Source organism: Mastomys coucha, unplaced genomic scaffold (genome assembly GCF_008632895.1).
Source record: "Mastomys coucha isolate ucsf_1 unplaced genomic scaffold, UCSF_Mcou_1 pScaffold23, whole genome shotgun sequence".
Classification (NCBI taxonomy): domain Eukaryota; kingdom Metazoa; phylum Chordata; class Mammalia; order Rodentia; family Muridae; genus Mastomys; species Mastomys coucha.
In genome coordinates, this window is record NW_022196906.1 from 39,404,616 (window position 1) to 39,421,398 (window position 16,783).

The window sequence follows — 16,783 nt, forward strand, 5'->3', positions numbered from 1 at the left end:
CCCCCCCGCCTTCCCTTGCTCTCTGTAAATTTGCTTGGTTCTGTCTGTAGAGAGAAGAAAGAGCTGGAGGGAATGACAGAGATTTAAGGGTAAAGCTGTGGTCTGCTGTCATGGGATCTTCTTTCCAACTGGGGTTCATTTGGAGAGAGGGTGAAGGAGAAAGGACGTAAGTTTCCAGACTAGGGACTCAGTACAGTGGTGGGAGAGCTCAGTGGGGCAGCCCCCTTCCTGTAGCTGGACTCGCTCCTTCTCCCTTCCCTCCCTCCACTCCTTTTTCTCTTTTTAATTTCCCTCTCTCCCTCCCTTCCTTCCTCCCTTACTTCCTCTCTTCCCCTTCCTCCCTACCTTTCTCCTTCCTTCTCTCTCTCCCTCCCTCCCTTTCTTCCTCTTTCCTTCCTTCCTCCTCCTTCCTTCTTTTCTCTCCTCCTTCCTTCCTTCTGCCTCCTCCCCTTCCCTTGCCTTTCTTATTCCTAACTTACCTCCCTCCCTTTCTTCCTACCCACCGCACACCCCTATTTCCCCTCAATTCTCCTCCTTTTTATGGAGATACCCACTCTTGCTATCCACCCTGATCCTCAGCTCCTGAGAAGTTGTGAATCCTATGCACATCAGTGTGGCTTGCTGCTACCTTCTCTTCCTACCTGTATAATGTTGCGGTATTAGTGACGCCCCTAAACCTCCTCTTTTTCACCAAAAGGACCCCCACTTTTCATGTCTCTATGCATATTAAATAAGAAGACCACGGAAGCAACTGTGTGCCCAGTGACCGGTCCAGCCTCAACTCAGGATATCAGGAAGTCCTTTCTGGGACCCTGTTGCATGCCAGGGAATCTCCAGAGAGCTGTCCAGCTCTAAACACTGGTATTTACTTGAATAAGAGCAGCTGCAATTGTCAAAAGTCACTCGGACATCCCTCCTGGTGCCCTTTCCAATTTGTAGACACCACCTGCATCTACACCTCCTGCTACTGAAGGTTGCAGCCCATTGTGCCAGGTCATCCATCCGCTAGCCTGAAGGTCTCCACAATTCCCCCCAACACACCCATCTCACTGACAATCTTCTCTGTTATCTCGCTGAGCTTCTCCCAGACCTCCCAGGAACGCCTCTCAGGCCAGCCTCCTATTCCCATCTATCTACCTTCTTGCTCTGTGAAAGTCAGTCTGTTGAGTAACGGGTTCTGCCCATCCTGGTTTTTATCTGAAATCTGTACTCAGCATAGCTCCTTCCCGAACTCAGCTCTGTACCAAGGCTTACTCCCTCTCCAGTTCTCCATCTAGGATCTTAGAGGCAGCACTCTTTGCCCTCTGATGCCCCCACTTTCCCTGGAATGCTCTGGAACACTCAGCTGGTACTTTGTGTATCTTTCCTGGAGGGATGAAAGACCTGTGTCAAAGAGGACCTGGGAAGGGAAGGGTAGGCTAAGGAGTCAGCTGAGAGGAAACGGGGGTGGGGGGGAGCCTCCAGGAGAGTCTGGACCTATCCGCCCTTGTGAGGGGATTTGAGGTCTTTACTCTCCATATGCCCGAGAGTCAGGGAAGACACACAGCTTCACCTGATCCATCTCACCCTACTTCTTTTAGAGATGAGCACAATGAGGCCCAGAAAGGCTAAGTCACTTACCTGACATCATGCACACGCTGAGCAGCTGATCTGAGCCTCCAAGATCGGCGATTCTGTCAGACTGCATTCAAGGTTCCGTGGTGCCTGGTCTCTGTCCTCCACTGCAACATTGCTGCTCTGTAGATCTCAACAGGAGCTGAAGCAGGAGATGAAGTCCCCTAGAGGCCACACTAGACTCCCTGGGGCCAGAGCGAGACCCTGGGCACCTGTGACTTCCCTTTTGTACTACTCCTTCCATATTTCTTCACCAGCTGTCCTCCTGCCCAGATTTCCACTCAGCAAGAGGCAGGGAATCCAGACATCTTGTGGCCAGTGCCTCAGTTTCCCTCCTATGCATCTGTTCAGTCCCTTTTCTCAGTAGATAGGGTGAGGCTAAATTAATGTTTATTTAAGGGCTTCTGCATTTTGAGGTGACAGGTGCCTTGTGATGCTAAAATATGAACCCAACCTAAGTGCAAAATGCTATTGTTTTACACCCGAGGGTGATGTTTCATGATGGCAATGCACTGTCAGGACCGTAAGCAGAAATGAATGGTGTGTCTAATCCTCCCCAGCTCCCCCACGCTCGGAAGACAGCCGCTCGCACCCTGGAGTGGGAGAAATATGAGGCTACTCGCCTTTTGCTATAAATCTGCTGTTTCATCAGCCCTGACAGGTGGCTGGACAATCCCAGTCAATTCATCAATTAAATCTACCCATTTGTAGTTGCTGGGAACCTTGTGTCCTTGGCTCTGGGAAAAACCAAGGCCTCCCAGTACAGGAGGGCTGCTGTCATTGGGGCTGATGCTTCCGGTGGGAGCAGAAAGAGCCTGGGGAGGAGCTGTCCTCTGAGGCAAGGGGGTGGGGGGAAGGGATAGCTAGCCAGAGGAGGAGACAGGAATGCACATTTTGGTATGGCTGGGATGGGGGAGAGGGTAGGCAGGGCTTCAAAGTTCAGGAAATCCAGGTTATTGTGGTTTGACTCAACTCTAGTTTGATTATCCAGTAGAGCAAATAGGTCTAACTTCTGCTTCTGATGTGACAAAGTTGGGCTCCTGTTCTGGCTCCAGTCATGTTACATAAATTTAGATAAGCCAGTTATCTTCTCAGTCTTATTTTCTTGATCTTTAAGATGGAAATAATAATAATAGTAATAATACTAACACTACTAATAAATTCACTTATGGAGTTAAGATGAAGGACAATAGCTACCTACTACTGATAAAAAAATATATATAATGATCTCAGTAGGCCTGACCCTAGTGTGGCCCACAGCTGACAGTGAAGTCAGTGACAGCTGTTATTATTGTGTAAATATTGTCATTATCAAGGGTTCTGTCCAAGTCTTCTCCCATATCTCAGACACTCCCAGGGTTCCTTTCCATCTGAGAACTTCCTTGGTTTTCCTAGGTCTGTTTGTCAGGCACAGTGGAGAGTCATCCCATACTTTGATGGACTTTGGCTCCCCAGATCCATGAATCTGACATGGTGGCAGTGGCTGAGCACAATTAAGGTCAACTCAGGAAGCACCCAGAAACCCAGAGGGGTGCCCTTGCTCCCTAAAGCTAAGGACTGCTAGCGTGTCCAGAGTCAACCAGGGGCTACTTCCAGGAGAGAGAGGGGAGGGAGGAGTGGAGATGAGGGGAATGGAGGGGAGAGGAGAGGAGAGGGGAGGAGGAGAGAGGAGGAGATGAATGGAGAAGAGGGGAAGGGAGAAGAGAGAAGGGGTGGAGAGGTGGATGGGGAGGGGAGGAGAGGGAAGGGGAGCAGAGGGAAGGGGATGAGAAGAAGAGGAGAAGAGAGGAGAAGAGGGGAGAGGAGGGGAGGGGAGGGGAGAGGAGAGGAGAGGAGAGGAGAGGAGAGGAGAGGAGAGAAGAGGAGAGAAGAGGAGAGGAGAGAAGAGGAGAGGAGAGGAGAGGAGAGGTCCTTCCTGGGCAGCTGATGTCCTGGTTGTGTTTGAGCAAGGGGAAGGCTCCTCTTTATTGCATTGATCTTGCTGCTGCTACACCTTGCCTGTTAAGAAAGCAACTGCTGGGTTACACTGCCTGAGTAGGCACCCCAGAGGTCTCACTTACTGGTTGTGTGAGTCTTGAGGAAGTCATTTCCTTCTGGAAGCGCCTCCACTTCCTCCTTTGCCACGAGGCCATAGAAGCAACCTGACACTGGGAGAGCCTCAGCAAGAACTTGTTGAACAAATCTTGGTCAGGGTGGGGTCTCTCAGAAGGTGAAAATGGGGCCCCACACACGAAAAGTCTTAACTTGTAAAATGGCCTGATCTTGTAACCATGAGGAATATTCTAGCCAGAGAAGGTCAGCTACAGAGCTTCTGCTGTCTCCCTGAGCAGACACACTCAACCATAGACTATTACGGGGAGGTAGTGTGAGATTACAGCGTGATGCTCAGCCCCCCCCACACACACACACACCAAGCCTTTCAGCCGTTGAGGATGCAGGGCCTGGCGGGGACAGCAAATGCATTTGCTGCTAAGAGGATGCCCCTGACACTACAGCCAGAAGCCCACGATGTTTTTTTTTTTTTCCAGCACAGCTGCTAATGGCTTCATCACAGCTTTTTATGAGATGATGTGAATTGCTCTGGCCAATGAGGCTTAATGGCCTTCCTCAACGACCTGCCTGGTATATTCTCCCTAGAGGCTCTGCTCCGAGTTAAGGCAAGAATATTAATACAGTCCGGATGTGGGCTCTCCCCCTCCCCATAAAGTTGTGGAAATTGAGGTCAAGTTGGGTCCCCTGCAACCGTTCTTTAAACAAGCAGCAGCCCGTTGCTTACTCCTTCATCTTCCTAGTGGAGAGGGACCAGCTTCTAGCAAGAGACTCTGGGTTGGCCTTCTTAAAGGGGCAGGCCCCTGAGTAGGGAGAGAGCCTTCCCTCCCAACTCCCACAACAGACCAGGAACAGTAGTTTCCACGGCCTGGAGTTGGACTAGGTGGAGCAGACTTTGCCCTTCCTGCCAGGTGGATGTTTCTTTGTGGGACTGGGCTTTGGAACAGTAATATAGCAGGGATGAGAGGGGTTTCCCTAGTCTTTCTACAGTTTACTTTCAGTTGATGAGGGTAGGTGCTTGTGAAGAAAGAGAAGGGAATTATGCAGTCAAAACCAAGGCTGGATGGTCCTCTTGCTTCAGATCCCTATAGATCATCTGAAAATGCACTGACTGAATGGGGACCAGATGGACCTTAGGGATCTAAGACAGCCCTCAGGGACTCCCACTGCCTTCCATTTCCTGGACCAGCCCTCTGCTTTCTCCACCCATTCTTCTTAGGCTGTGACTGTGAGACCCTTTCTCTGTCATCTGCCGTAGGCCGGGAAGAATGCTGGAACACTACTTTGCAAGGTCTCCAAACTTCAGATCTGCAACTGCCCTGTGCTCTTGGGCATTCCCCTAAGGCTCTTAAACCTATCAGAGGGGATCTCCTGAGTATTGTTTTGTTATGTCAACTTGACACAAGTTATTGTCATTTAGGGAGAGTGAACCTCAATTAAGAAGATGCCCCACTAGAATGGCCTGTGGGCAAATCTGCAGGGAATTTTCTTAACTATTGATATGGGGGAGGGCCCAGTTCCCTGTTGGTGGTTCACCCCGAATAGGCTGAGCAAGCCATGGGGGGGGGGGGGGGGGGGTAAGCCAGAAAGCAGCATTCCTCCATGGCCTCACTTTCAGTTTCTGCCTCTAGATTCTTGCCTCAGCTTCCCCTCATGATAGACGAACATGTTTCCCCCATAAGGCAAACAGAGCTTTTCTCAAGTTGCTTTTTGGTTGTGTGTTTTTAATAAAAGCCATGGAAACTTGAACTAATATAGGTGATAAAAAGAGAGTTGCAGAACTGGAGAAGTGGCTCAGTGGTTAAAAGCACTTGTTCTTTCTGAGGATCCAGGTTCCATACCTGGCACCCACAGGGTAGCTCACAACCATCTTAATTCTAGTTACCGGAAGATCGGATGCCCTTCAGGTCTCTGTGAGCACCACCCGGGCATGTGACACACGTATACCCATAGGCAAAATAGTATATAAAAGAAAATAAATACTTTTAAAACACAGAGAAATAGAGGAGGGAGGGAGGGAGGGAGGGAAGGAGGGAGGGAGGGAGGGAGGGAGGGAGATGTCATCTGCCCCTTGAGGCTATGAAATGAGTTAAAGAGAGAGCTGGGAGTCAGGCTGCAAAGAGTAGTGATGAGCTCAGATCTAGGCAACTTGGTCTCCTCTGATATGCACATTGCCACAGTAGATGGTGACTCGGGACCCTTCATGTGACAGGGATTGCAGCAGCCTCTCTGCGTGGACTTGGTTCCACATAGTAAATGAGAGTTTTGACTTTTGCTATTCCTGTACCAACTAACCTAGAAAGGTCTATAGGCCAGGAAGTATCCTCTCTCTTTTTTGCCAGTGCCTGGTAAATAAAATGGTGCTCAATAAGAACATGTTGACTGGGTGACATTCAAAGGCCAGATGAATCCAGTGTCAGCCAGCGAGGCTTCCATGAATGTTTCTGTTTTTGTTTGTTTTGTTGTCTTGTTTTTTGAGACAGGGTTTCTCCGTGTAGCCCTGGCTGTCCTGGAACTCACTCTGTAGACCAGGTTGGCCTTGAACTCAGAAATCCACCTGCCTCTGCCTCTCAAGTACTGGGATTAAAGGCATGCACCACCACCGCCTGGCTCCATGAATGTTTCTACCACATACACTAAGTCTCTCTCCTTGCCTCCCCTTGCAGCCCGCCCCGAAGATGTTGGCACCAGCCTCTACTTTGTAAATGACTCCCTGCAGCACGTAACCTTCTCCAGCTCTGTGGGTGTGGTGGTGCCCTGCCCAGCCGCTGGATCCCCCAGTGCGGCTCTCCGATGGTACCTGGCCACAGGGGACGACATCTACGATGTGCCACACATCCGGCATGTGCATGCCAACGGGACTCTGCAGCTCTACCCTTTCTCCCCCTCCGCCTTCAATAGCTTTATCCATGACAATGACTATTTCTGCACCGCAGAGAATGCAGCCGGCAAGATCCGGAGCCCTAACATTCGCATCAAAGCAGGTGAGGGACCAGACTTCTGCACCCTGACAGGGCACAGAATGGGGTAGGCAGGTTGGCGTTGTGAGGGTATATATGTGGTGTGTGATGAGAGCTTGAAAGAAACATATACTTGGGGACAGCTTGGCCACCTACTGTGTGTGCTTGGATAGAGCGGGCACCTCATCTGTGCATTCTTAAAGTTAGTATCTATCTCACAGCACTGCATGTAGGTTGAGTGAGACAGAGCTCACCATTGAAATAGGAAAATGGTGCTTGAGCTTCATTTTCTAAAGCCTCCTTTTCCTGAACTATATCAAGAAAAGTGCATGTTATCATATGTAACTGAAGCAATTTCCATATGGCTCAACTAAATCGCAACACAGAGATATACCCACAGCATCCCAGAAGTCTCCCTTCTGCTTTCTGTGCTCTCTGTTCTCAGGACAGCCACATTCTGGCTTGGATAATGTGGATGCTTTGCCTTGTCCATGCTTTATAGAAAATAGTGGCCTACGTTCGGCCCTTTCTGGGATCTTCAGCTCACCATTCTCATCATGGAATTTGTCCTCACTGCTGTGTGTGGTGGAAGGTTACACATATCACCAATGGATAATATTTCACCACATAACAAGGCCATGTGCTATTTGTCCATTTCACTGTTGAACATTTGAGTGCTGCACAGCTCAGAGAACTGCTATTGAAGTATATTTCATAATGGTGAACCATAGCAGCAAGAGAGTTGGATCTCCAAAAGAATTTGTGGAGGAAGGGAAACAGGGGTGAATGGAAAAGGCTGAGTGAGCTCTGGGGGTCAGGTCTAAAAGTGAGTAGCAGGCTTGGATCGGCCCTTTTTAACTAGGACATCACAACACACTATACTTCTGATAGAGATAGGAAGTGCCTCAAGTAGAGGTGTGGCCAGTGGTTTTCTTACAAGGGCACCTGGACGCAAGAGGCTAGCTTACCATGTAGCTCCAGTATGCCATCTGTCCTGCAGCTGCATTGGACAGGCCCAGGTGGGCAGTTTCTAGAAAGGCCAGCAGGCCTAGTGACAGACCAACCGTTCAGAGCTCTGGACTCTTGGTTTCCCACCACAGAGCTTCTATCACAGGAACAAGGCTGAGAGTATCTAGGTGCAGAGCTGTGGAAGGATGAGGGTTAAGCCATGACTGTACCCTGCCTGTGCCCTGGGGGTCAACTGTTGGTACTGATGCTGAGACAGGGGCCTTGTCTTCCAGGCTCTTGCAGGTATCTTCTTGACAGCAGGTCCCCTGCATTGCTTGGCACTAAGTATAACCCCAAATATCGAGCTTGAAACCTGGATTTAAATCCTATTCTAGTATCCATAGCCAGGAGCCCTGGGCCAGGGGAAAGGCCATCTCCAGCTCTATGCCTCTCCTCGAGTTAGAACCAGCCTTCTCAGTAAGTCTACAAAGATTTCTTACTGACGACGAGGCTAAGTCAAAAAAAGTATTTTCCACATGCCTGACTTTTTTGCATGAGGTTCAACAGATGGAGAAATTGAGGTTCAAAGGTTAACTTACCTGCACCCAGAACCCCCATGCAGCTCAGAGGTGGGTCAGGGCCTACTTGACTGATATGCTTATGCCTTCCTTGGCTGCTTCCTCCCCAGAACCCCCAGAATTTGTGAGTAACACAATTTACCCTTGGCCTCCACTACTCCAGGACCCTTGGGGGTCAGCTCCCTCAAGCTCCTTTGTGAAATCAGGTGGAGGCTGCTACACCTACGATGGGAGGACTGGACTGGAGCCTGACGGCCTGTCTCTCCCCTGTCCCTTTTTTCTCCTGCCCTCCTTTCCTCTTGCCTAGAGAAGAGAAAGGACGGAGGCTTGGGGAGAGCCGGGTCCAGTGGAAACAAGCAATTAAAGAGGCTCTTGATGTTGCCAGAGAGGCTGCAGGTGCACTGCTTAGGGGGAGGATGCCAGGGCCCTAGGTGTCACCCTGGCAACCATGGCAAGGCAAGCAGAAGGGCAGGCTGCCCAGATGTCTGCTGGGGACAAGGTCTGAAGGTAGTGGGGGCTCTAGATGTTCCAGCTCTGCTTGGCAGAGAAGGAGGCGGGAGGAAGGATGGAGCCCCTGGCAGAGGCCAAGCTGAGGAAGACAAGGGATAGACAGAGGTCTTCATTTCACTCTCAAGACAGGATCAGTCCACGTGACACACGAGTGGCTGCAGGTGACACTATGTGAGAAATGAATACAGGGCTGGGAGCAGGCAGAAAAAAGACTCTAGATGGTCCTAACATCAGGACCAAGACTGGTAGAATAGTAGGGACAGGAGAGTAGTCGGGGTACAGGGACTCTATCTGTGTCTCTGACAACCCTCCTTTGAATTATTCTTTTCTATTGCCCAATGGGTAGCACCAATTCCATGAAGAGAGCTCAATATCTAAACTACATTTCCCAGGATGCATTGGGATAGACCACACTGTTGTTACCTTGTATAATCTGGGTTTTATTTTTGTTTTGTTTTGTTTTATTTTGGTGGTCACTGTGCCCAACCCACTTGCTGTCCCCTTTCCCCACCACCATGGCCATGTGACACTCTTCTTTCAATTTCCCACAGTTTTCAGGGAACCCTACACCGTCCGGGTGGAGGATCAAAGGTCAATGCGTGGCAACGTGGCTGTCTTTAAGTGCCTCATCCCCTCTTCAGTGCAGGAATATGTTAGTGTTGTGTCTTGGGAGAAAGACACAGTCTCCATCACTCCAGGTAAGGAATCATGGGTGGTGGCTGACAGAGCTGCCCCTGTGGTGGATGGTGCCTGAATCGCTCTATGATCTGACAAGATGGTGGCAATGACTTTAGGGACTGATCTGCTATTGCTCTGTGAAGTTTTGGCAGACAGGCATCTTTGGTGTGCATCCATCCGATCATCTGAGTGGGATGGTGAAGTTGGTGTGCTGAGGCCCGTGTTATCTATGAGGGTCCCCCAGACACAGGGTGGGGCTGACATTGATCCCTGGGGCTCCTGTTCAAAAGGAGCTCTGATTTATGAGAGCCTGTGGCAAGCTTACCTTTGAAGAAGCTCGGTAAGGAAAAGCTGGGTACATTTGTGCTCTGTGTGTGACTAGGATATGAGGCTGGAGGTTTGGGGAACCAGGCCTAAGGAAGTGTGCATACAGGAGTTTTACTTCCCCATGAATTGGCGGGAATGTCATAAGACTCCTCAGTGACTGACGTTGGAAAGGGGTTAGTCCTATGCTGTAAGCTTGGAAGCCTCTCATTGGTTCAGTCTCACCTAGGAATGATCGTCCCTCCAACAGGAAACAGGTCTTGGAGCCTCACAAAAGGATTTCTTAAATCTTTATTCAATGACTTCAAGGCTCCAATACTCAGTCTTCCCCCTTCCCTGTACTGCAGGGGCTCCATCGTTTTCCTTCCTCTTTGAAGGGTCTTTACAGGAAGAACTTTATCTTCCTGTAAAGCGGAACATCCTGACCAATGTTCTTCAAGTGGCCCATCGGCACCAAGATCCCCAGCCAGTTGTCTGAAATGCTTCATAGTTTTCAGAGTTAGTTGGAAATGACAAACCTCTTTGGGAGCGGTTCTCAGCCTGTGGGTTGTGGTCTCTTTGGGCGTCAAATGACTCATTCAGAGGGGTCACCTAAGACCATCAGAAAACACAGATATTTACATTACCATTTATAACAGTAGCAATATTACAGTTATGAAGTGGCAATGAAAATAACTTTATGGTCAGAGGGTCACCATAACATAAGGAATTGTATTAAAGGGTCGCCGCATTAGGAAGTTGAGAACCACTGTTCTATAAGAATGTATTATGGGACCGGATTCTTCATCTTTTTGAGCAACATCCACCCTGTGATGTGAGCAAAATCTTTGAAATAGCAGTGTCCATAAGATTTGAATACTTTGAAATAGCAGAATCCAAATCTTTCAGGAGCAGGCCTGACCAGAGAGCTTTAGATAGTTCTAGGGACAGTGGGATGGGACCTACACTTACCTGTGTTTGTAGCTAGCATGGCAGGGTGTTTTTTAAAAGGCATAAATGTGTGTCTTTTATCACTACTTTCCTTCTCTCCATTCCAAGCAGATGGCCAGGCCAAAAGATTTCCCATTATGCGATAGGTTAGCAGCATGGTTGGAGCAAGGCAGACTCAAAACTACTTAAAGATGCCTTCTATTCTTTTTGTAAAACTGTAAGTTAATAGGAACTGCCTGGCAGGAGAGTTTCTGAGAGAAAGAGACAAAAGGGAACTAAGAAATCCAGGTTCTGTGGGCACCCATAGGCCTCATGGGAGCCTCTATAGGAGCCCTACAAGGTCAGGACAGAGGTCCCAAATGAGACATGGGGTACACATCCAAAGATCCAAGTGGGTCCCACTTCAACTGAAGTTGGGAGCACAAGCTGGTAGATGCTGACACATCTCTGGGGAAGCCTCAGAAATGATGGACACTGGGATTCCCATATTTCTAGCAGAGTCGGGTTTAAGGCATTTAAAGACCATAAGGAAATAAGGCATAAAGACCATGTGGTATTTCTTATACACTTGGGTTTATGGATGAAGCATTATGTCCATTAAAATAATAATTATGTTATTAAAACTTGTTGAGTACTTACTATTTCCCTGGCATTGGGCTAAGACACCTTCATACATCATTTTATTTCAGCCTCACAAAAGCCCAGAAGTGTATTTTCCCCTTTCCACTTTACAGAAGAGAAACCTGAGGCTCGACGAAAGGACTCGACTCCTTCCAGATCACATGCCTATTGCTCAGATAAAGCATAACCCAATGCAGGATTTTCCCCAAGCCCGTGCTTCCCCAGCACATACACAGACACTCCCAGGTTCTCTGAGTACCATGAAGCTTTAAATGTATGCTGTAGACATGAGAGCTTTGGGGGAAAATATTTACTGTTGATTTTTAAAGGGATGCTTTTGGTGGACCCAGACACAGGTAGTGATTAAGAACCTAGAATCTGGGACCAGACTGTCTGGGATGGAAGCTCACTCCACTGCTTACTAGCTGGGAGAGCTGTCTACACTCATAGAACCTCACTTCCTACAACTGTAGAATGGGTCTATAGGATTGAAATAAAAATAAGCAATGCTCAGAAGGTTGCCTGTTCTAAGGGTGTGCTGGGTTGTAGCTGCCATTATTAATGCATCCTTCATTATTTCCATTGGTTCCTGTTGTGGTGTGTATATTTCTACTGTATTGCTGACCTGGGTAGCTGGCTGGGTTTCCTAGGAATGAGAACAGTGGGTTTTGCTATTGTTTGTTTGTTTGTTTGTTTTTTGCATGCCTCCTCGACTCCTAACACATTGCCCTCCATATTTACCCAGTGTCGAGTGAGGAAGGGATGTCTGCTTGATAATTCTGAGTGATTTGGGGAGACAGCCCAGAGGGATGGGGACATGAGGACAAGCTGGTGGGTACCAGATAGCCAGACTACAGCAGGTGGGGAGCGAAGTTTAGCTAGTTTATGTGCCCAGGAGCTGGAGGCAGCAAGCTCCCCCAGGCACCCCTTGTAGTTGGTGCTTCAGAGCTGTCTTTGATGTCAGGACCAGGCTGGTAGCCCCAAAGGGCATAATTACCAGAGAAGTGGCCTTGATGCTAATCTGTAGGGCTGTGTTAAACTTTGGGAGACCGCCTTTCTTTCCTTTGGTCTTGGAGTATTTTCCTCTCCTCCCTTGCCCTCCAGTTCCAGCCAGAATCATTCTAGATCCTTTTCTAGCTATTTTTTTCTACCCAGGGAGGTGTCTTCCCAATGCATTGACTCTAACTAATATGCTCCTGGGGGAGCCCAGGGGAGCCAGAGACAGTGGGGTTTAACCACTTCTGCTCTCTGTAGGTAAGGACCAAGATTGTGGCCACAAGGCACATGTTCTAATTTTGGAAAATGCAAAGAGTGTATACAATTTTATAAAGTAAGGCTTTTCTATCCCCAGTGTTCACACATACCCAGCGTGCATACACTCTGTACATGTTGGTATGTGCTTTGTGGTCAGCAGGTGCTGCTTCTTGCTGTAGAGATGTCAGTAATCTGGTCTGAAACAGAAAACAGTACATCCGTGTCTGCATCTGGAGCAGGAATCTGCGTTAACTTTAATCTCTAGCTCCATGGGGCTAGTCTCTAATGTCCTATGCTTCAGGACCAGCAGGAACAGGTGCTGGAAAGCTAAAGGAAGACCAGGCCTGGGAGGAAGGCCTGCTGGCCACAGGGTGGGAGCCACGCCTCCGGGGCCTCTTTCTGAAGGAGCCTGGTATCTAAACAAGCTCTGGGACTTGAGTATTTGCTCACAAGCTGCCCTTCCTGGCTAGCTACGCTGTCTTGGAGCTGGCCACCAAAGAAGCTCTCTCCAGCTTTTCCTTATGACTTCTCAGGGCTGGGAGAGCTCAGAGAGTCAGCTCCTGTCTCCACTTGCCTCCCCAATCTCTCCTGTCTTCAGCTTTGGGTTGGCTTTGAGTCTGGCCTTCTAAAAGTGTATGTAAAATCCTTGGCCTGCTGGATTCCTACCCCAATGCCCCTCCTAGAGTACTACCGTGTGTGTGTGTGTGTGTGTGTGTGTGTGTGTGTGTGTGTGTGTTTGTGTGTGTGTGTTATGTGGTTTGTGGTGTGTATGGTGTGTGTGTGCGTAGTGTGTAGTGTGTGGTGTGTGCATGTGTGTATCTGTGTGTGTGGTGTGTGTGTGTGTAATATGTGGTATGTGTGTGTGGTGTGTGTCTATGTGTGTGTGTGTGTGTGTGTGGTGTGGTGTATGTGGTGTATGTCTCTGTGTGTGGTATGTGAATGTGTGTATGTGTGTGTGTGTGTGGTGTGTGTGGTGTGTGTCTCTGTGTATGGTGTGTGAATGTGTGTGTGTGTGTGTGTGTGTGTATGTATGTGTGATGGGTGGTGTGGTGTGGTGTCTGTGTGTGTGTGTGTGATGTGTGTGTGGTATGTATGTATGGTGTGTGGATGTGTGTGTGTGTGTACAGAATGGGCATAAGAGGACTAAGGGCAGTGTACAAACACAGATCAGAATTAAGGCCTTCAGTGAAGCCGAGATGTGATTTAATTTCCCATCTGCATGATCACCATTACAATGCATGTTATTGGATATAAAGATAAATCCGGCCCTGTTCCTAATAGCTTTTAATTTCCACCAGACCTGATTATATCGAAGCAGGCTCCTTGTGGGAGTTTCCCAGCATGCTCTTCCCCAGCATCCTGACTGGCTTTCTTAGCCCCAGTGGGGAGTTTTGGACACAGCTCAGATGCCAGCCAGATGTATCCCCTGCTGCCCTGGAAGATGAGCCTGGCTGAGCTGCCTTGTTAGTGCGGATGAGGCTCTTGGATGCTAGACTGTCACTGGGCCTTGGTCCAGCATTGGGTATATCAGGGACTTTGTATCTTGAGGGAGGGGCAAGAAGGGGAAAGGGAATCTGCTGGGGAAAGGATCTCTCTAAAAAGGTTCTTGCTTCAAGGATTCTCATCAGATGGTGTCTGGTTTACCTGGCCTAAGGGGCTCTAGTCACACCCCTCTTTGTATCAAGATGATACTCTTCCTCTCTCCTGGGACGTGGTGCCTATGTGTCCCCTTCCGTGGGCCTATACCACAAGCCTGTGGCAGACCTTACAACTCCTTTGGCTCCCTTCCCATTATTTCTATCTGTCTGCACAGGAGGGTGGCCGACATTTTTTTCCTGCATTTTATCTGCAGGACCAGCATAACACTGCAACAGAGTGATAAAGATAACAAGATTAAGGCGATGCCTATCATGTGTGGAGCCCTTTTCCTGGATTAGGCATTTCATGTGTTCTATCTCTAATCTTCACAATCACTTTTAAGACAGATCATGATCCCCCACCCCAGTTTTATAAATGAAGATATTGAGGCCCAGGGAAGCTAAACATCTTACTCAGGGCCACACAGCTGATTGGAATGTGGCCTGGAAAAAGAGAGAGAGAGAGAGAGAGAGAGAGAGAGAGAGAGAGAGAGACAGACAGACAGACAGACAGACAGACAGACAGACAGACACAGAGACACAGAGACAGACAGAGACAGAAAGACAGAGAGAGACACAGACACAGAGACATAGACACAGACACAGAGAGACACACAGACACACACATACACAAACACAGAGAGAGAGAGAGAGAGAGAGAGAGAGAGAGAGAGAGAGAGAATATCTTCTGACTTACCTTGCTTCTTGCTTCCTCTCTGGAGTAGGCTTCTTGGGATAAATCATCTATTCTTGTCCTTGAACTTCAACCTAGAAGGGAGGGGGGTCTGTCCTCGATTTTGCCTGGGGACAGAAACATGCCACAAGCCACCCAGCTCTGGCTATGTGTGCAGTGACCTTTTGGCCTTTCTAACAGATTTCCAGCTTGGAGACCAGTAGACAGGGTAACCATTCTCACATGAAGGCCATGGAGGACACAGAGATGTCCTAGGAGCTGAGCCCTGACCTCCTGCCTCAGCTCTGACACCTAGAGATGGACGATCCCAGCCTGGTAAACAGATGCACGCTTTGGCTCTGCAATGCAGACTTGCTCTGTGAGTGCAAGCTGACTTTAAGGCTACTTCAACCCTATGTGTCTCCCTCTGGGTTGGAAGGCTGGGAGAGGTGGGCACAGACACAAAAAAGATGGTGGTCTCAGGAAACCTTTAAGTGACCACACGTAGACTACAAGTGAGCAACTGGAGTTATAGAGCACCAAGGTGGGAGAGGCTCCTGGCTCTCAGAGCTGAGCCTTCTTGGTGAATGGTGTGAGTCTCAGACCTAGACCTATGCTCTCAGGCCTATTTCTTGGCTGCACATGTTTCGGACACACAGTTTCGATCACTCGTGGGGGATTTTATTTATTTACTATTTACTGCAAGCTTCCCACTTTCTTTGTTTAAATTCTACCTACCTTTCAAAATATTTTCAAATGCCACTCTTTACTGATCTCTGCAAAGACTGAATTTAATCACCACCAAGGCCGGCCTCCTCCCCCAGCCTGGCCTCCTCCCTCAAGCTGGCCTCCTCCCAAGAACTCTTTTCTACAACCTCTATTTGCTTTATCAGTTCCTGGCTCGGGTCATTAATGATGTTTTAGAACCTGTGTTACCCCATCCTACAGGGTGTGGCCCCCTCTAGGACATGTTTTTACCCAGGCCTTTAGCCAGGATTCTGAGAGGGAGTGGGTCATCAATGAGGATGAAATGGCCTAATGTGGCTCTGACCCTCAGAAGTGGGAAGTGAGAGGCCTGCCTAAGCTTGGACAACAAATGGATAGCATTGGCGGGATGTACCAGGATCACAGAGAGTCTGTCAGTCTTGAGAAAGCCACAAAGACAAGAACAGATAGTCAAGACCCTGTTTTTATAACTTATATATTCTCTGGTCATATCTAGTCATTGTGGGGAAAAAAAACCAAATGCCTGGGGTGTAGTGTTAGGCATCTCTGATTCGCCTGTGCTTGGCCCATCACCTGATGCACACTTGGAACCTACGGAGGTGTGCTGCAACACAGTGAATGTCAGCTCCTTCATCGGGTCTGTCTGCTCTGTGCACTCTGTCTAGCTTAGGGTTAAGTATTCCTTTGGGACAACAGTTTACAACACACTCAGGTTCTTTTGTTGCTCTGTAATTGTCATTGTGCCCATTCTGCTTCGGGGGGCACATAGCTAGGTTTAACCCCTTGTGTGGTGGGAAGAGAATGAGTGCATACCAAACCACACATCTGTAGGCCTGGTGGCGGCTATTTGAATGTTATCTTATTTCGGTCTCCTGGTAAGTCCATGAAGAAAATCCCCCCATCTGCAGATTTAAAGAAAACAACACCAGAGGCCAGCAGTTTTCTGCAGAGCACACAGCTTCCACCAGACAACCCCAAAACCCTTGTTCCTGAAGCCCAGGCTCTTTCCCTATGACAAACACTCTAGGGTTGTCCAGAACTCATTGTTTCCTTCAGGAAGGCAGTCGCCAAGAGGAGAAGGCAGCTGACCGTTTCTGTCTCTATCTGCATTGGGGAAGAAGGGAGCAGTGGACTTAAATAGTCATAGATGCCTTCCTCAAGCACAAAGAGGATGTCCAGTCTCCTGAAGTCTTTTAAGTGGATTTTGTCAAAACCCAGGTGTGATGACATATTCCATGACATTTGAGAGGTGGGAAATGAAGAATCAGGAGTCTAGCCTTG

The 16,783-nt window shown here is 48.7% G+C and overlaps 1 protein-coding gene across 2 annotated transcripts in view; it reads left to right on the top strand.

Annotated features, from left to right (window-relative positions):
• Positions 1 to 16,783, top strand: part of Dscaml1 (DS cell adhesion molecule like 1) — a 322,519-nt gene that overhangs the window by 11,347 nt on the left and 294,389 nt on the right. For both annotated transcript variants that reach the window (XM_031345842.1, XM_031345843.1), the window contains exons 2-3: positions 6,330 to 6,647; positions 9,211 to 9,357. In XM_031345842.1, coding sequence (XP_031201702.1) covers positions 6,330 to 6,647; positions 9,211 to 9,357 — 465 coding nt within the window. The remainder of the gene's footprint in view (positions 1 to 6,329; positions 6,648 to 9,210; positions 9,358 to 16,783) is intronic.